This window comes from Lonchura striata, chromosome 23 (assembly GCF_050655825.1).
Source record: "Lonchura striata isolate lonStrDom1 chromosome 23, ASM5065582v1, whole genome shotgun sequence".
Taxonomy (NCBI): domain Eukaryota; kingdom Metazoa; phylum Chordata; class Aves; order Passeriformes; family Estrildidae; genus Lonchura; species Lonchura striata.
Window position 1 is genome coordinate 1,174,036 of NC_140725.1, and position 16,598 is coordinate 1,190,633.

The 16,598-nt window shown below is 52.4% G+C and overlaps 1 protein-coding gene across 1 annotated transcript in view; it reads right to left on the reverse strand.

Annotated features, from left to right (window-relative positions):
• The window catches only part of MAN1C1 (mannosidase alpha class 1C member 1), a 55,235-nt gene extending 38,637 nt beyond the window's left edge, over nt 1-16,598 (reverse strand). Inside the window, exon 1 of the mRNA XM_021534959.4 lies at nt 15,701-16,598. Coding sequence (XP_021390634.3) covers nt 15,701-16,261 — 561 coding nt within the window. The 5' untranslated portion in view covers nt 16,262-16,598. The remainder of the gene's footprint in view (nt 1-15,700) is intronic.

The window sequence follows — 16,598 nt, forward strand, 5'->3', positions numbered from 1 at the left end:
TGTCACACCAAGCACAAGATTCCTGTCCCAACCTCTGTTCAGCCCTGAGCTGATCATCAGGGGATGGCAGTGCTGCCTCACCGAGCTGCCAGGCTCCCACACTCTGCTGGCTGCCTTCAAACCCTGCACATTTGGGAGACAGCATGCAGAACGTGGCAGCTTTTCAGCTCCCAGCATCCCAGAGCTTGCCTCTCTCCACTGACAGCTCCAAAAAGCAGCAACTGGAAAAGTTGAAGAGCCAAAAAAGCATCTGCACCACTCTGCCCGTTCTGGCTCCCTGCAGCTGCCTCTCCAGGCCAAATTTAGCACCTCAGCTTCCAAAGCACTGAAGGGATGCAGCAAGGTCCTGCAAGTGGGGGCTTCACATTCCCAGCAGCTTCCTCCGAGCAGAGATTCCAAATTCCAGGCTGCAAGGGAAGGGATGGAGGTGCAGGAGGGAGGGGAATGTGTGTGCTGAGGTGATCCAGGCTCATTTCTGATGAAGTGAATATTTTATGGATTCCAGCCCTGTCACATCACAATACATCAGTGTTAACACTGTGCCATTTTGCACTTGAAAAATGGCACCGGGACCACAAAAATTATGGAAATAGATCCATAATTTCACATTTTGTTCTCACCAGTGAGCCATCTGCCACCTAAAAGACAATTATCTATTTGGGCCTGGTATTCTAAGCACTCTGGGTCTCAGCTGATTTATAGCAGAGACTTCCAAATTTATAACTTAATTTGCCACATTGCTCTTTCTTTCCTTTCACCTGTAAGTCACTTGTTACTTTGGGGAGTTTCAGCTGCCCAGCCAGACAAGTCTGTATTAAAATCAGCTAGAAATGACAGAACTGAACTCTGAAAACCTGCACTATCATTCTCACCATTTAGATCCCTATCTTTTCCTGTGCTTTGCTCCATCCAAACCCAAAAAGGACCTGGCTTTCAAGCCCACCTGTGTTTCACAGAGGCAGCAGCAGAACAAAAAGCATTTAGAGGATGCTGTGATCTAGGTAATGAGGAAACAGGTCTTGGGATAAAAACTTGACCAAGCAAGTGTTTTCACTTTGAAGAGATGTGCAAATCTTTAGCACATTTAATAACTAAACCACTCCAAATCTCTGGCTTTGTGGGCTTGCAAAAAGGAGAGATGAGAGGGGAAAAGAGAAGAAAAAGCTCCCCGCACCATCACTTTCCCTCCTTTTGTTAACAGGGAAGATTTCCAAAGGCAGAGCGTTCCCAAACAGCTATTTGATTAGTTTTATCCATCTAGACTGGGATAATTAGTAAATGCTTAAAAGATGAAATCTAAATATACCAACCAATCATCCCCTTTCAAGCACTTCCAAGGAACATTATCTTCACAAGATAACCACTTCCGTGGCTCTTTAGCCTCCTTCCTTCAACTTCCCTTCAAATATTTCACGATAAAATATCAAAGAATTTTCCAGTTTGGGTTAAAAGAAAAAAAAAGAGGAGGGCAAGGGAGGGTGAGTGTAATTTTAACGTTTCTTTTCCCATTGTATTCCTAACTTGTTTTTTCCCCAGCTCTCTTCCTTTTCCTGCAGCTGGAAGCAAATTATTTGTGCTGTCAGTTTGCAAAGTAGGATCAGTTCTTCCCCACATTTAACCTCCTTGCCCCACAGTAGCTCTGTGCCACTTTGGGTCTTTAAGCTGCAATAATGCCATTTATTTTCCTCTGCTGTATAAAACATCATTTGCCAGATGAGAAGAAAAAAAGAAAAAGAGGAACTGTCAGTCTTGCAGGAAGAAGTCTGCCCCAACACATTGGGAGAACTCATTTCTGTTTAGAATAATGGATGCATTTTTCCCTTATCAGACTTGCATAAACCTGTATAATTCAGGATCTGCAGAAAAGCTAATGAAACAGCATCATGTTTATTTTGTGTTGCTGTCTTTAGTATTATCACATGGAGATATAAATATCCAGGCAAACAGCAGGGCAGAATGCTATAAAAAGGCTGGAATTCATTTGAAAACCTTTAATAGAGAGCTGAGCAACTTCTCAGGTTGCTTCTCTGGGCCTGTGTCCCTGGTAATGCTTTTATGTAACAGCAAAATGATAACAAAAAGGCTGTGTGCTCTCTCCAGTGGATGGAGATGTTCCATTTAGGCAGACACGGATACCCAGAGCCTTTAAAAACCTGCAAGTGCAGAGCAGGAGGAGCTGCAGCTCCAGGGACGTTACCAAGCAACTCCCACAGATGGACACCAACGTTGATAATCCATCCCGAAGTCATTACACTTTATAATTAAAGATTACAGGAAATCCAATAGATCCCAACAGGAACTCCAGCAATTGAAAGGCACGCTGGCTAACCTGCCTGTTTTCCAGCAGGTGGAAAATGGAATGGAGCACCCAGGGAACAGCAGAGATTTCCATTTAACGGGCCTTCAAATGCTGCCAGCACCTTGGGATGTGTTCATCCAACACCCCCTCTCTCCTCCCACTTCAAATCAAACTCATCCCTTCAATGGCAAAGGGGTAAAACCTGAGCCTGTCACCAGGAGAGCACGACAGCTCCAGCCATTTCCTCTCACTGGTGACTCTGACACATCCCCTGGGCAGCCTCCACTGCTGCCAGAGGCTAAAACACACTCAGCCCTTTCCTCCCAGACACTGGGCAGGGTGGAAACACCCAGAGGGCACTGGACACTGCAATGCCCAGGGGGCACTGGACACTGCAATGGCCAGGGGGCACTGGACACTGAGCCTGAGCTCACCTGGTCCATCAGGGTGCCCAGAGCAGCTGTGGCTGCCCCTGGATCCCTGGCAGTGCCCAAGGCCAGGCTGGACAGGGCTTGGAGTAGCCTGGGATAGAGGAAGGTGTCCCTGGAGCACTGGCATGTCACCCTTTCCAGGCTGACTGGCCTCCCAGACAGCACAGGGCTGGCTCCTGTCACCAAGCAGCTCCCTCCGAAGCAGATTTCTCCAAACACACCCTTTGGAATGACCCCCAAAGCTCAGGAAAGCCTCACCTTTCTGACACCTGCCCCTGTTCTGCTCAGGTTCTTCTTAAACACAAGATAAAGGCTCATTTTCCACATCTAAACCAGCAGCCTGGGCCCAGAACTCCTCCCTGGGGCTCCACTCTTCCTGGAGGATTTTCACCCAAAATTTCCATCCCTGTCAGCTCCTGCCTGCAAACACATCAGCTGAGAGCTCAGTGGGAGATGGCAGACAGAGGAATTGCTTGCTACAGGCAGCTTTATCTGAAAGTAAATGTAACAGAGCAATTCCAGCAACAGGTGAGTGGGGCTTTGCTTCAATTTCTTTCTGGCAAACTCCTGGCAGCTCCTTCTCAAAGCTGCATGGGTGGATTTTTCTGCCATCAGCTGCTACCACAGCTCACCCCTCTCTTGCACAACAGCCAAAGACATTGCTCAGAAAACTGATCTCCATCACTGGAACAATGGGGGAATTCTTTAGGAAGTCAGAAGAAATCACCTTCCAGCGAGTCACAGTACCAAAAAAATAAGTTTTAAGCTCTCCTTGCTGCTCCCAGGCAGCCAGGTCACGGTGAGCTCTCTGCACAGACCTGCAGAGCCAAGCACTCCTGCCACCACAATCAGGGCAAAGCAGGACTAGAAACGCTGGGAGGACAGAAAAAAGCCCAGCACAGAACAGTCCAAGGTTGTCAGTGTTAGTGGCAAGGACAGAAATAGAACTCAAGAGTCTCCCTGACTCAGTCCCTGCTAGGAAAGCTGAATGGGAGAAAACAGCTCAAACCACAATTAAACTAACACCTAATTAAATTCCTAATGCAACTAGATTTAACCGTGTCAAGAGGGGGGAAAAAATAAAACCCTTCTAGGGCTATCTGAGGCACTAAACCCCAGCTGGATCCAGCTGCATCTAAATCAGGAAACATGTCAGCAAGAGCAGTTGATTTTGCAGTTAGCTCTGTAATGAGATGCTGGCCTGGAAGAGGCTGACAATGGTTTTGGGAACAAATTTGCAAGTCTAGACCAAAGCACAGGGTGATTTAGTGGAGAGAGGAGGGAAACTGCAGCCTCCTCTTCCTTTGCTTCCCAGAATCAAAGCTTGGGGAAAATTCTGATAGGGAAAAAAGGAATTTGTGTTCCCCGGCCCCCCTGACACCTCAGCTTTGTGTTCCCTGCGAGCCCCTAGAGCTGATCACACTCAGGATATTCCAGGGCACGGCCAGTCTGGCTCTGCACAGCCACAGCAGCAATAAACACAATAAATATTCCTTCTGTCCTGAGCTTGTCACCACACAGGCACTGCTGGCACTGGGTTTAGGAGATGGCAGCAAAAGGCAATCCCTGAGCTCAAGGTTGCACCTGGCCAGGGGAGCTGAGCCCGTTACACCTGAGGGATGAGCTCTTCCCTGGATGGAAACTGCAAAGGTCACCTGGACCACTGCAAAAAGGATTTGGGTCGGTGTGGAAGGGCAGGTGGGACTGGGGCTCTCGTGAGGGACACCAAAGTGAAGATGCTGTGGCAGCAACCTCAGAGAAGGAGAACAGTGGGGTACAGGAAGGATTGAAAATAGAAAAGGTGGCACTTAAGAAAGATCAGCTTAAATTCTGATCTTGCTGCCAGCACAGAAGGCAGAAGCAGCTCTTTGAGCAACATCTGTAAGCACGAGGGAATCGGGGAAGAAATTTCAGGTCCATGTAGAAGGGGTTTGGGGTTTTTACACCCCAGTGTCCCGGCTGCCTTCCCAGGCTGACTCTTGTTGTGTATTAGGAGATGATTGTCAAACAAGTGCTGAGCTGCTGCCAGGGCTGCAGGCACACAGGGCAGCAGGAGGACCAGAAAGCCACCAGCACCCATTGTGTGTGACACTGCTATTTGCATTTTTTCAAGTCCCTTTCACCCCAGGCTGGGCAGTCTGGCTTTCCTTATCGACTACTATTAAATTCCAGCACACTTTAAGGAAGGAAAGTTGGGGAAAAATTACTTCCTTAGTAATGATGCTCCTTCAAATGTCACCTCCGAGTCCCCTCCTGGGTTTTGAGCCTGCAGCACAAACCACGCAGGAAATTCCCTGAGCTCTCAAGATTTTGGGCACTGTCTCATTCCTGTAGGCTGCCTCGAGGGCTCTTCCATTTCAGCTGCTTCCCTTCAAGCATGTACAGCACACGGGCTTTGTAAACCCCTAATTACACACAGACTACACATTCTCCTTCAAAGTGCCCAGCATTCCAGGTGAGCATGAGCAATAGCTGAACAGCCAGGCCAGAATCCATCAGCTCCTCCCCAGAATCCCCCCACGCCGAATGGGAAACTGGATGGAAACACAAACATGAAGCAGGATTGTTTTTACAGACCTGCATTATGGCAAGGGAAGGTTTTTTTCCTTTCCCCTACAGATACCATCTGCACAGAATTCTCATTTCTGGAGAGCCACAGCCCAAGGGGATGCTCAAAAGGAGCTGTAGCCATAAGTAAACCAGATCGCTGCAAGGAGAAGAAAGAAAAGGCAAAGGTGTGGAAACATTTTGCTTTGCCTTTTCAAGGAAAATAAAAAAAAGAAAACCAAAGTCTCTAGGATGTATTGAGCCTGTCTGTTTGACAGCCTGTAGGACAAATGTCAAACAGATCAATAATGAAAAGAAACAAAATGAGGGAGGAGGAGAGGAGGAGAGGAGGAGAGGAGGAGAGGAGGAGAGGAGGAGAGGAGGAGAGGAGGAGAGGAGGAGAGGAGGAGAGGAGGAGAGGAGGAGAGGAGGAGAGGAGGAGAGGAGGAGAGGAGGAGAGGAGGAGAGGAGGAGAGGAGGAGAGGAGGAGAGGAGGAGAGGAGGAGAGGAGGAGAGGAGGAGAGGAGGAGAGGAGGAGAGGAGGAGAGGAGGAGAGGAGGAGAGGAGGAGAGGAGGAGAGGAGGAGAGGAGGAGAGGAGGAGAGGAGGAGGAGACAAAAGCACCAGCCCTGTGCCAGGCTCCCCCAGATGCTCAGCCCACTGTCCTCTCCCCATTTCTGTATTTCAGCCCCACTCCAGGCCCAGCAGCTGAGCTGCCTCTCCCCCCAGCACCCACAAGGTGTGAATTGCTTCTGACACATGGATGGCTCAGGGGCCCAAAACACAGCAGAAGCAGATGGGAGAACTGAAGGAAAGGAAGAAGAGGAGAAAAAAATGTAAATACGGGCCAAGAGTCATCCTGCATCACTCCTGTTCTGCACTGTGAGAACCGATTTAGGGAGCAGGAGGAACATCTGTTTGGAAACTGGGTTTGTCTCAGTCCAAATGCTGGAACGGGAGAAAGAGGGAGGTTGAGGACTGCCAGCACACCTTGTGCTTCATCTCACACTTGGATGGCTTAGCAGGACAGATCTGGGAGGATGAGTTTAGTTTAATGATTTCTTGCTGGTTCACCTGCTCCCCATCTGTCTTTGTAGTCCTTGCTCAGAGGGACAGATTGGAGCACTGCTGTCCTCTCCCTTTTCCAGAGTTCCTCGTGATTGGAACTTCTGAAGAGAGGAACAGAGCAATTCTCAAGTATTAAGTAGTCAGCTGAGATTAGTCCAATAATTTATCACAGGTAATAGCTAATAACAGCCATGAGAAACGGACTCAGATCCTTCCTAGAGCCACGTGTCAGAGCTGTCACCTTACAAAAGTGCTGCAAGAAATTCTTGGACCACAGTAGCAAATTTATTAGCCAGAGGCTGATAAACCTTTCCAAGAGCCCCAGAGCCCACAATAAATCATCACAAACCAGGTTACAAACACGGGATCTCTGATGAAAATGAGGCTGGTGGGGTGGATGTGAGAACAACGTGGGATTGGATCCAGGATTGGATTCAGGATTCGGCTGGCAGGATGGAGGGGCCCTGCCCTCCCTGGGCCTGACCTCCCATCCCCAGAGGGATCAAGGCTCGGCTCTGGCACTGCTCCAGCACTGCCATCACACGGCTGTGACTAATGGACTGCTGACAGAATAAAGCAGGGAATGGCAGCTTCGGGGATCCGGGTAATAAACTACAGAAAACAGCCATAAAGGTTCATCAAAATTAAGAGCAGGAGGCAGCTCCTTGCCCACAGACTCCACACCAGAGCACAAGTGGCAGCCCCAGAACTGCTCAGGCCTAAGGAACGAGCCTCCACTCACCAAATGCCAGCCTAACACTCAACTCACAACTTGATTTAAGCCTTTGAAAGGCAGAAATGAAAGAAGCAAGAGAAGAGAGCTGCCTATGGCTTCATCCTACGCCAGCCAGAGCTGAAATCAACCTTTTGAATGATTTTGTTGTGCAGCCACCGATGGGAGTGGGCAGAGCCACAGCCAGCAGCAACAGCCTTCTGGCTGTTTGGGCTCAGCGGCACAAACCTCGGAGAGAGAAGATAAGCAAAGCCAGCCACGGTGGTTCAGCAATCCTGACACGGTCTCAGTGCTGGAGAAAGGCCTTCAGGAAAGCCAAAACAGCACCAGAAATCAGCCAAGGGTTTGTTTGGGCTCATCAGCGCTGACTTCCAACATAAATACATGTCCTTCCTAGAAAACTCTGGAGAAAAATGAAGCTCAGATGGAAGGAGAGCCAGAAACACCCCTTTTCCACTGGAAGTATTTCATTTGTATTTCATCCTGCTGGCTGACTCAAGCAGCAGGAGGGTTTCAGGATGGATGAAACACGATTACTTCATAATTATCCTTTGTTACTTCTCAAAGTACACGGTTCTGCACTTCCCTCCCTGCCCAGGGAAATCGTGTTAACACAATTAGAGCAAGAGCCCTGCTTTAAACACGCCTGCTCGGACGTTGCTAACACGGCTGCAATTCTCAGCACAGACAGTCTGCAGAGCCATCCTGCTCCATAAATCAGCAGCAGCTCTGTCACCGAGTCCCTCTGAAGGGAAGGGACACTCTCGAGGAGGAACATTCACTGTACATCATCATCCTGTGCTAGTGCTGCTGGCACGAGGTGCTGCAGGATTTCTCCATCTCTTGCATTTAATAATCTCTGCAGCCTTATTCTTGCAATATCTAAGAGAGGAAATCTAACAACAGCTCCAGGGCCATGCAAGGCAAGTATTGGAGGCCAGATTAGAACTAATGAGCTCCTGGCTCCCACTCAATCCCAGCCTTTAGAACAATTAGCTCAAATAAACTCAGGAACCGTTTTCTGCTCCGCTGTCGTCTGCCCGTCCTCCCTGGTACCTCCTGAGCTGGAAAACTTCAATTGGGTCTGACAGAGGGGAGAGGTCACAGAGAAACCAAAGCTCAGAGCAAGCTGCCAGCATGGGGAGACCCCCAGAGTGCCCCACGGAGGGGGGGCCAGCACTGGGTTCCTGCTGCTCCACTAAGGAACAGGCACTGGGCTCAGGATGGGGGCCTGTGGCTCACACAGGGGACACGGATGGACACAGGGATGGGACGCCCCAGGCTGCCTGATGGCTCTAACAGGGCTCCCATTCCTAGAAAGCTGCACTCTGTTACCTTCCAGCCCAGGGAAGAAGCCTCAGAACACAATTCCCCTTTCCAAACCCACTGGAGATCCCGTGTGGGCTCCACATGCTGCAGAACTCGCTCACTCACACAGGGACTGAGCTCTGCTGTCAGCAGCAGAGATGCAGGAGGGAGGCACACAGCAGTCACTTCAGTTTAGTGCAGCCTCGAGCTTTCCTCACGCTCCAGTGTCCTCCTGGGGAGAGCTGGAGTGCCCAGGAGGAACAGCTCTGCTGCACATTTTCCTGCTGGGTTAGGGGCCAAGCAGCGTGTGCCCATTTCACAGAGGTGCCACGATGGATCTGCCCTCAGGAGCAGAACACGAAGTGTCCTGCTTTAACTGCCAGAGGGTGCTCTGCCCCGTCAGGCAGGGTACACACGAGTGCCATGCTGTCCCATGAAGAGGGGATGTTTATCATCCAGTCCTCCAGCAGAGCTCCCAGGGTGCTCTGTCTCCTGCCATGCTCTGGGTGCATCGTGCACAAAGCCCTCACATTATGTGCAGCTCGCAGACACCGCTGCCCACGACAGCTCCTCTGGAGCCCTTCCAAAATGTGGTGTCAGATGATGAACTCAAGTGCCAGGGGACCGAGAGTAAAGACAGCAATCATGGCAGCGTGTGCTCCTCATGCCAAATCCACTCACAGCATCCACTGAAAAGTATTTTTCTGGGGAATGTAAATGTAGTCTCTTCCTTAAGTTTAAAAATCAGAATGTTCCCAGCTCCTCTTGCCACCACTGGAGTGAATTTTCCTTCCTGCCTGCTCCTTCTGACAGCTCCATGTCAGTTTTATATTCAGGTCAGTTTTTCATTTAGTACTAAGGTACATTTCCCTCTCTCCCTCTCAGCTGCCCCATCTAAAATCTGAATTCTTTTCAATACTGGAGAACATATTCAAAAACATCAAAATGATAAACAATCTGTACAATAACAGAATCACAGAGCAAGCCAAACATGATGGATTAGCCTCATCTGGCAAAGCCCTGCATAGAGAACCAAAGGAAAGAACATTTAGCACGAAAATCTTTCTCCCATTAACAGGCACATTTAATCATTGATTAAAAGTTAATCGTGAGTCCATAAAAATTTTGGCTGGAAAGATGGAATCTTAATGCAGGTGACTGCTTTTCAGTAAATATTTGAAGACCTGGATGTGCACAGAGTGATGGAAGAGCAGGGAGCTAAGAGCAGGATGTTACTGACAGCTCCCAGCCAGGCTCCATCCCCCTGCCCTGACCCCATCTTCCCAGCCGAAGAATCTCAAGGAGCTGATGTGCATTTCCTGAAGTGATTCAGGAGAGTGCAGGTCCTTCAGCACAACTCGTCTGTGGGCATCCTAGGAAGTCATTTCCCCACGCCCAGCACTCGCAGTCACTCATCACCCGCCAACAACTCCGCAGTGCTGGAGCCGCGCTGGCTGTAAGTGGCAGTTCAGAAACCAGTCTAGCATCAAATTTAGTTGTTGTGGAACAAGTGCTTTCACTGCTAGACTTGGGGAGAGAAGAGCAAATGACTGCAAATTGCAGAGCACTCCCGAATTCCAGAGTGCCCTCAGCTCGGGAGAGCGGGGTCAGAGGGAGCTCTGAGGTACCACTGAGGCAGACAGCTCTGCAGCACTGATCACAGCACGCTCAGATCCCTGTGCCAATGCACCCTACCAACACAACAAATACATTTGTAGTCAATTAACTGTATCCCCCGCAGCTAAAACAGGCTCGAGGTCAGGTCTAAATTCTGTTTGCATGAATCCACCCGAGGCCAGTGAAGCAAAAAACCCACTGCATGCACCATTTGTGGGATTTACACTACAGTACCCCTTTCACAGGTTCAGTAAATAAATGCATGAGGAGTGTGGAGCAAAGGAAAATTCCAGCAAGGCTGGAGCCAGCCAGTGCTTCAAACTGCAGAGAAATTCTCTCTCACAGAGGCATTTCTACCCCAGAGAAAGCATTACAGTCTGATCACAGCACATCTGACTGGTTTGAGATCCTAATTCCACTCCACCACAGTAAATATTTTACAGAGAACCGGTTTCCTTACCCGCAGCAGCCCGAGCACGTCTGGAAGTCCCTGGGTTGGAAGTCTCTGGGTTTCCATCTGCCCAGCACACAGGATCAGACCCTCCCCACGAGCCTCGGTGGGAAGATGTGCACGGGAGGAGCGTTTCCAGCTGAAGTGTGCGTGGTGCTCCTCACGTACCGAAAGCACGGGCGGATTAGGGGCCGGCTCAGCCCCACATCCCAGCCAAAAGACATTTTCTGCCAATGTATGCACAGAAAGTTGCACAGCGGGGGCACAGGGAGAGGTCTGACATCTTTTTCCTGCTGGCTGTGGAAAGGAGATGGTCAGAAACGACCAACAATGGGATTCACAGCCCAGGTCAGCCTGAGGGCTGCTCTGAGCCCTGCTTTTGGCAAACTGGTGATCACAGCCCAACCCCAGGGCACCTGTGAGCTCCAGAACACCCAAACCCACACAGGTGTACCAGAGGCAATCAGCACCAGAGCTGAGACTTCTCCTGGCAGGGGTCAGGCCTGTGGTAAAAATTCAGGAGAACCTGCAGCACTTCCCCAGTTCTGCCCCAAAAATGGGAAGTTTTTTCACTGTGGTCACAACAGTCAAAACCACACAAAGGGAACTCAGCAACCAACACCAAGGGGCTTTCAGCAGAAGCTGAGCTCCTGATAACATTCCTGTCTCTTGCTAATTATCTTTTAGTGATAAACTGTCAAGGTATTTGTGTTCCAAAGACTGATCTACCGGCTGATGTGCACAGTGATGCAGGAGTTGGTGCCTCCTTCCCCCCAGGGGCTGATTTTTGAGAGCAAATACATCTTTAGAGCTGTGTTAGAAGAGGACAGGGGACAGCCAGGTGAGGCAGGTAGGGGTGGAAACAGGAGGAAAAGCCAGGATGAAGAGAACAGCACTGTGAAACAAAGAGGCTTTGGTATCATTAATCCAGAGGAAATGAATGTGGGTGTCAGACCCAAGGGGACAAACCCTGCCTGGAGTTGACACATTCCCTCATTTGAAAGGGACAAAACACACTGCCAGGTTCAGGCACCAGGCATTCCCACACCTCAGGCATGGAAATGTGCCTTTTGCACCCAAAATAAGAGAAGAAAAATGAGTAAATCTCTCCCTCTGTTCACATTTTTCTCACATCCCATGACTGAGCTGGAAGAATGTAATGATGAACTTTCCGCTCTGGCTGGTTCCAGGGGTTGTCTTTAAGCGCTGGTTGGTATAAAAATACTTTAAAGAAATGCTCTTGCCTGTCCCCCCACTGCTCCCCCACCTGTGAGATGCAGGAGTGCAGCAAGGAGCAGCCTGCTTGGCTCCATCCATCAGCAGCAAAACTGTCAGCTCAGCTCCACCAGCAAAATCTTTATTACTGGTTATGATGCAGAAGGCAGGAACCACACGGTCTGATTTCCTCCGATCTGAGGCTGAGTTTGCAGCGGCAGCAGTTAGAGGGGAAATAATTTTGACTTTTCCCTCAGCCAATTTGATCTGGAAATTGTTGAGAGCAAATAAATATGGAACCCCACCGTGGAATTTCTGCAGTCACTCTCCAGCTACAACCACTTCTCTTTTTTTCCCCTGAGCATCAGTGATTTGTATTTGGCCACGTGTAAAAAATCAGCTAATCCCCAAAGCCATGCCTGACTGATCAATTACACAAATAATACCTTTTCCAGAGGTCATCCTAAGAGATGAGTAATCCCTTCCAAAATTTCCTAACCTGCAGCACGGGGATATTTGTTATTTGGCTTTCTGCAGCTTTCCTGGAAAGGTCAGAGTGCCCCAGCCCTGGGCTGGCAGCAGGAACACACAGCAGTGGGTCCCAGACTGTTCTCCAGGTGACCAACGACCTTTAGCAGCAAAGGCTGTGCAATACAGCTGCTCTTTTTTTTATTTCCAAGAAAACAACTGTTAACTGACCCTGGACTTGTCTTTATGGGTGAAGGTACCTGCACACACACGTCAGCCCTGCAGGTCCACCCCAGCCTGGCTCCTCACTCTGCAAACAGCCCCAGTGCTCCTCGTGCCCCAGAGGCTTTCCCAAACAGCAATAAAATGGGACAGGCCGTGGGGCTTCTCACTCTAAACTCTGTTTTTTATAAAGCAGGGGAAGTCTAGCCGGGCTACATGAGCTCCACTCTCCACAAACAGCCAGGAAAACCATGGCACTGCCTCTTCTTTAGGTGAAGACCAGGCAGCTGAGAGGTGGTGGGAAAGAATGGACACCAGCTCGGATTCCTGGCTGGAATTCCTCAGCCTGGAGGGTCCTGAGGAAAACAGAAAGCTCCAAGGCTCTAAGCTGGGCATCTTTGGTCATGCACCAGTTTTTTCCTCCTGGCTTTCATCTGGCAGGCAGATGGGGGAAAAATATCCACAAATCGCATCCACACCCATCCTCCCCGTTACAGAGCACTGACCTGTGGGAATGGCCTGAGGGAAGGCAGAGAAAAGAACAGAATTTCCAGTGCAAGGACAGCTGGGGACTGAAAGCTGGAGGAAGGAGGGAAAAGCAACTCAGAACAGCCAGCACGGCCACCACCTGCCCTGCTGGCATCTCACACCATGTGAGCAATATTTGCTAATCCAAAGACTGTATCATCACTTCTTCCTTGCAATTCTTTCTTTCTCCATCTGTTTCTTTTTATGCAGCATTTGTCTCCCAACCTTCCTGGTTTGTTTTCCTCTTGTCTTTTTGATTAACAAAAAGAGACACACCTTATCTCTTCCCCAGGCTGCACCACCCTGCCTTGTTTTGCGTGTTCAGCCTCGTATCTCAGCACCATATTTGTTTCTCTCTCTCTGAATAAATAGAAGTGTAGGCACTTTTAAGAAATAAGGGCTCCGTTTGAAGAGTAATTAGCTGTCAGCATAAAACTAATATTTATGGATTCTCATCCTTGAAAACTCTAACTCTGCTACCCAGCACTGATTATGGCTGTTAGAAACAGATGGGGCTGAATCCATACAGCTTGAAATAACGCTATATTTAAAAAATAATTAACTCCAAATGAAGGACTGAATGCCACTCGCTTCCCCTAAATTTGATCTTTCAATTTGATTTGTCTGCACAGAGTGGAAGCTGGGTTATTCCCGGGTATGCTGTGCTCCCTGGCACACCTTGGAGGTGGGAATCTGCAGAGACCCAGGCACACGTGAGGGCTGGGCACTGGAACATTCCAAACACCCTGGGACTGTAAAGGAACCAACCCAGCACCCCCGGGTGTGCTGTGTCTGGCTGCCTGGCACACCAATTGCAATTTCACCAGCGGTGCAGCCTTTGTTTTAGTGCCTGACAAAGACACTGGGAGGGGAGCTTTAAAATACTGTTTTTCAGATGCGGGTTGGAGAGGATGAAAGCCCTCAGTGTGTTTTTCCCTGACCTGATCCTCTCTTCAACCCAGGGCAGCATCATCGCTGGATGCCTGCACCTCTGCGAGAGCACAGACCCAGGAAATTTATACTCTGCTTAATTAAATCTGTGCCTTTTACTTATTGGCACCTCTTCCGGGAGCAGAATTCCCTCCAAGTTGGTTATCCATCACGGCGAGGGATCCGACAGCCACAATGGAATCCCACACAAACCTGGTTAACTGGGTCACAGCCTGCTCCGTGTGCCTGCCAGGCTGCCAGGCTGCCACGCACGAGCTGGAGGCACGGGGCCAAACCCTCCCCTCGCCCTGGCAGCCCCGCAGAGGGGTCAGCTCCCAGCAGTGGGTGACAATTCCAGCGCCAGTCCCACCGGGACCTACAGGGACAGAGCCTCCCGCTCCTCCCCGACTCCCGCATCCTGTCCCTCCATCCCCCTGGACCAGCCAGGTTCTGTCATCTGGTTTTTGTACAAATCCGACCCCCCCAGGGATGGAGACTCTTGCACAACCAAAGACATCTCCCACCAAGCGAGGTTTTTCCCTTTTATCTCCCCGAATAACCAAAAGGGAATTTTCATTTCGCTAATTTCAGTCACACCCCACCAGGCAGCCCCGGGTGAGTGGAGGTGTGTGCTCAGAGACAGGGACACCCCAATTCCTGCACCCTCCTTGGGAAAAGGAGGGAGACAGGGAGCTTGTGTGAGAAATGGGGGCGAGGCTGGGGAGGTGACGGGGATTGAGGGGGGACATGGCTGTGAGGGGAGGTGACGGTGATTGAGGGGGACATTGGCTGTGAGGGGAGGTGACGGTGATTGAGGGGGACATTGGCTGTGAGGGGAGGTGACGGGGATTGAGGGGGACACGGCTGTGACTGGAGGTGACAGGGATTGAAGGGGGACCAGACACGAGGGCTGAAGTGGACACAGCCCCGAAATCTGAGGAGGGTCACGGCCATGAGAGGGGGGCAAGGGTTGCTGAGGGCGATGTGGCTGTGAGGGGAGGCAAGGATTGATGAGGGGGAGATGCGGCCGCTGATGGCAGGTGAGGACTGAGGGGACGCACACCTGAGGGGAGGTGAGGTCTGAGGGGGACATGGCTGTACGGGCAGGATGAGGGTACACACGGTCTGAGGGGGACATGGCTGAACGGGCAGGATGAGGGCACACACGGTCTGAGGGGGACATGGCTGTACGGGGAGGCTGAGGGCACACACGGTCTGAGGGGGACATGGCTGAACGGGCAGGATGAGGGCGCACACGGTCTGAGGGGGACATGGCTGTACGGGCAGGATGAGGGCACACACACCTGAGGGGAGGTGAGGTCTGAGTGGGACATGGCTGTATGGGCAGGGTGAGGAGAGGTGAGGTCTGAGAGGGACATGGCTGTACGGGGAGGCTGAGGGGACACACACCTGAGGGGAGGAGAGGTCTGAGGGGGACATGGCTGTACGGGCAGGATGAGGGCACACACGGTCTGAGGGGGACATGGCTGTACGGGCAGGATGAGGGCACACACGGTCTGAGGGGGACATGGCTGAACGGGCAGGATGAGGGCACACACGGTCTGAGGGGGACATGGCTGTACGGGCAGGATGAGGGCACACACGGTCTGAGGGGGACATGGCTGAACGGGCAGGATGAGGGCACACACGGTCTGAGGGGGACATGGTTGTACGGGCAGGATGAGGGCACACACGGTCTGAGGGGGACATGGCTGTACCCGCATGCCGAGGGCACACACACCTGAGGGGAGCCGATGCCTTGAGGCGAAGCCAGGTGAAGGCTGCCTGAGGGGGGTGTGAGCACTGAGGCGAGGCTCGGGCTGCCTGCGGGGGCAATGGAGGGAGGCGAGGCAGCGCGGAGCGGACACACGGCTCCTCACCCACCTCTTTGATCTTCATCCTGCGGGCGCGGGTCTCGGCGTCCTCCGCGCTGCGCCCGCCCCGCACCGGGTGCCGGAGGCTCCGGCGGAACCGCTCGTAGTCGAAGCGGAACGGGGCCCGCGTCTCCCGGGCCGGGGGCGCGCCGCTGGCGGGCTGGGCTCGGCTCTGGCCGCCCTGCACCTGCTGCCGGGAGCCGGGCGCGGTGTGCGGCCCGGCCACGCGGGCGGCCGCGCGGAGCTTCTCCCGCAGGCGGCGCGGGGCGGCGGGGCTGGCGTGGCGGGGCTCGGCGGCGGCGGGGGGGCTGCGGGGCAGGTCGGTGTCGCGGGTGGAGGAGGAGGAGGCGGACGACGAGGAGGCGGAGGATGAAGAGGAGGCGGAGGCGGTGGCCCGGCGGGGTAGGAAGAGGCGCTTGAAGCGGGAGGAATCGGGCAGGAGGAAGAGGGCCCCGAAGCAGAGCGTGAGCAGGCCCGAGAGGAAGAGCAGGAACAGGAACTTCTGCGGCAGCCGCAGCCCCAGCGCCGCCGGCCAGCCCGGCATGCCCGGCAGCTTCCGCAGCACCACCATGGGGCACCGGATCGCGGCCGCCGGGCGGGACCCGCCGCCGCGCCGGGGGCTGCCGCTGGCTGCTGCGGCGAAACGCTCAGCGGGGCCCGCCCTGGGCACCACCGGCCGCCTTCAGCGGCGACCGCACGTGGGTGGCTCCGGGCCGGGCGGAGCGGCGGTTCAGCGTCTCCCCCGCCGGCATGAAGGCGGCGGCGAGCGCATCCCGCCGGGGCCGGGCGGCTGGGCTGGGCTGGGCTGGGCTGCTCCCGGCCGGACGGTGCTCCGGGGCTGGCTCAGGCAGCGGCGCCGGGGCGGTGCGAGCCCGTCTCTCTAGGCGGCGGTGGGTTCATGCTGCAGC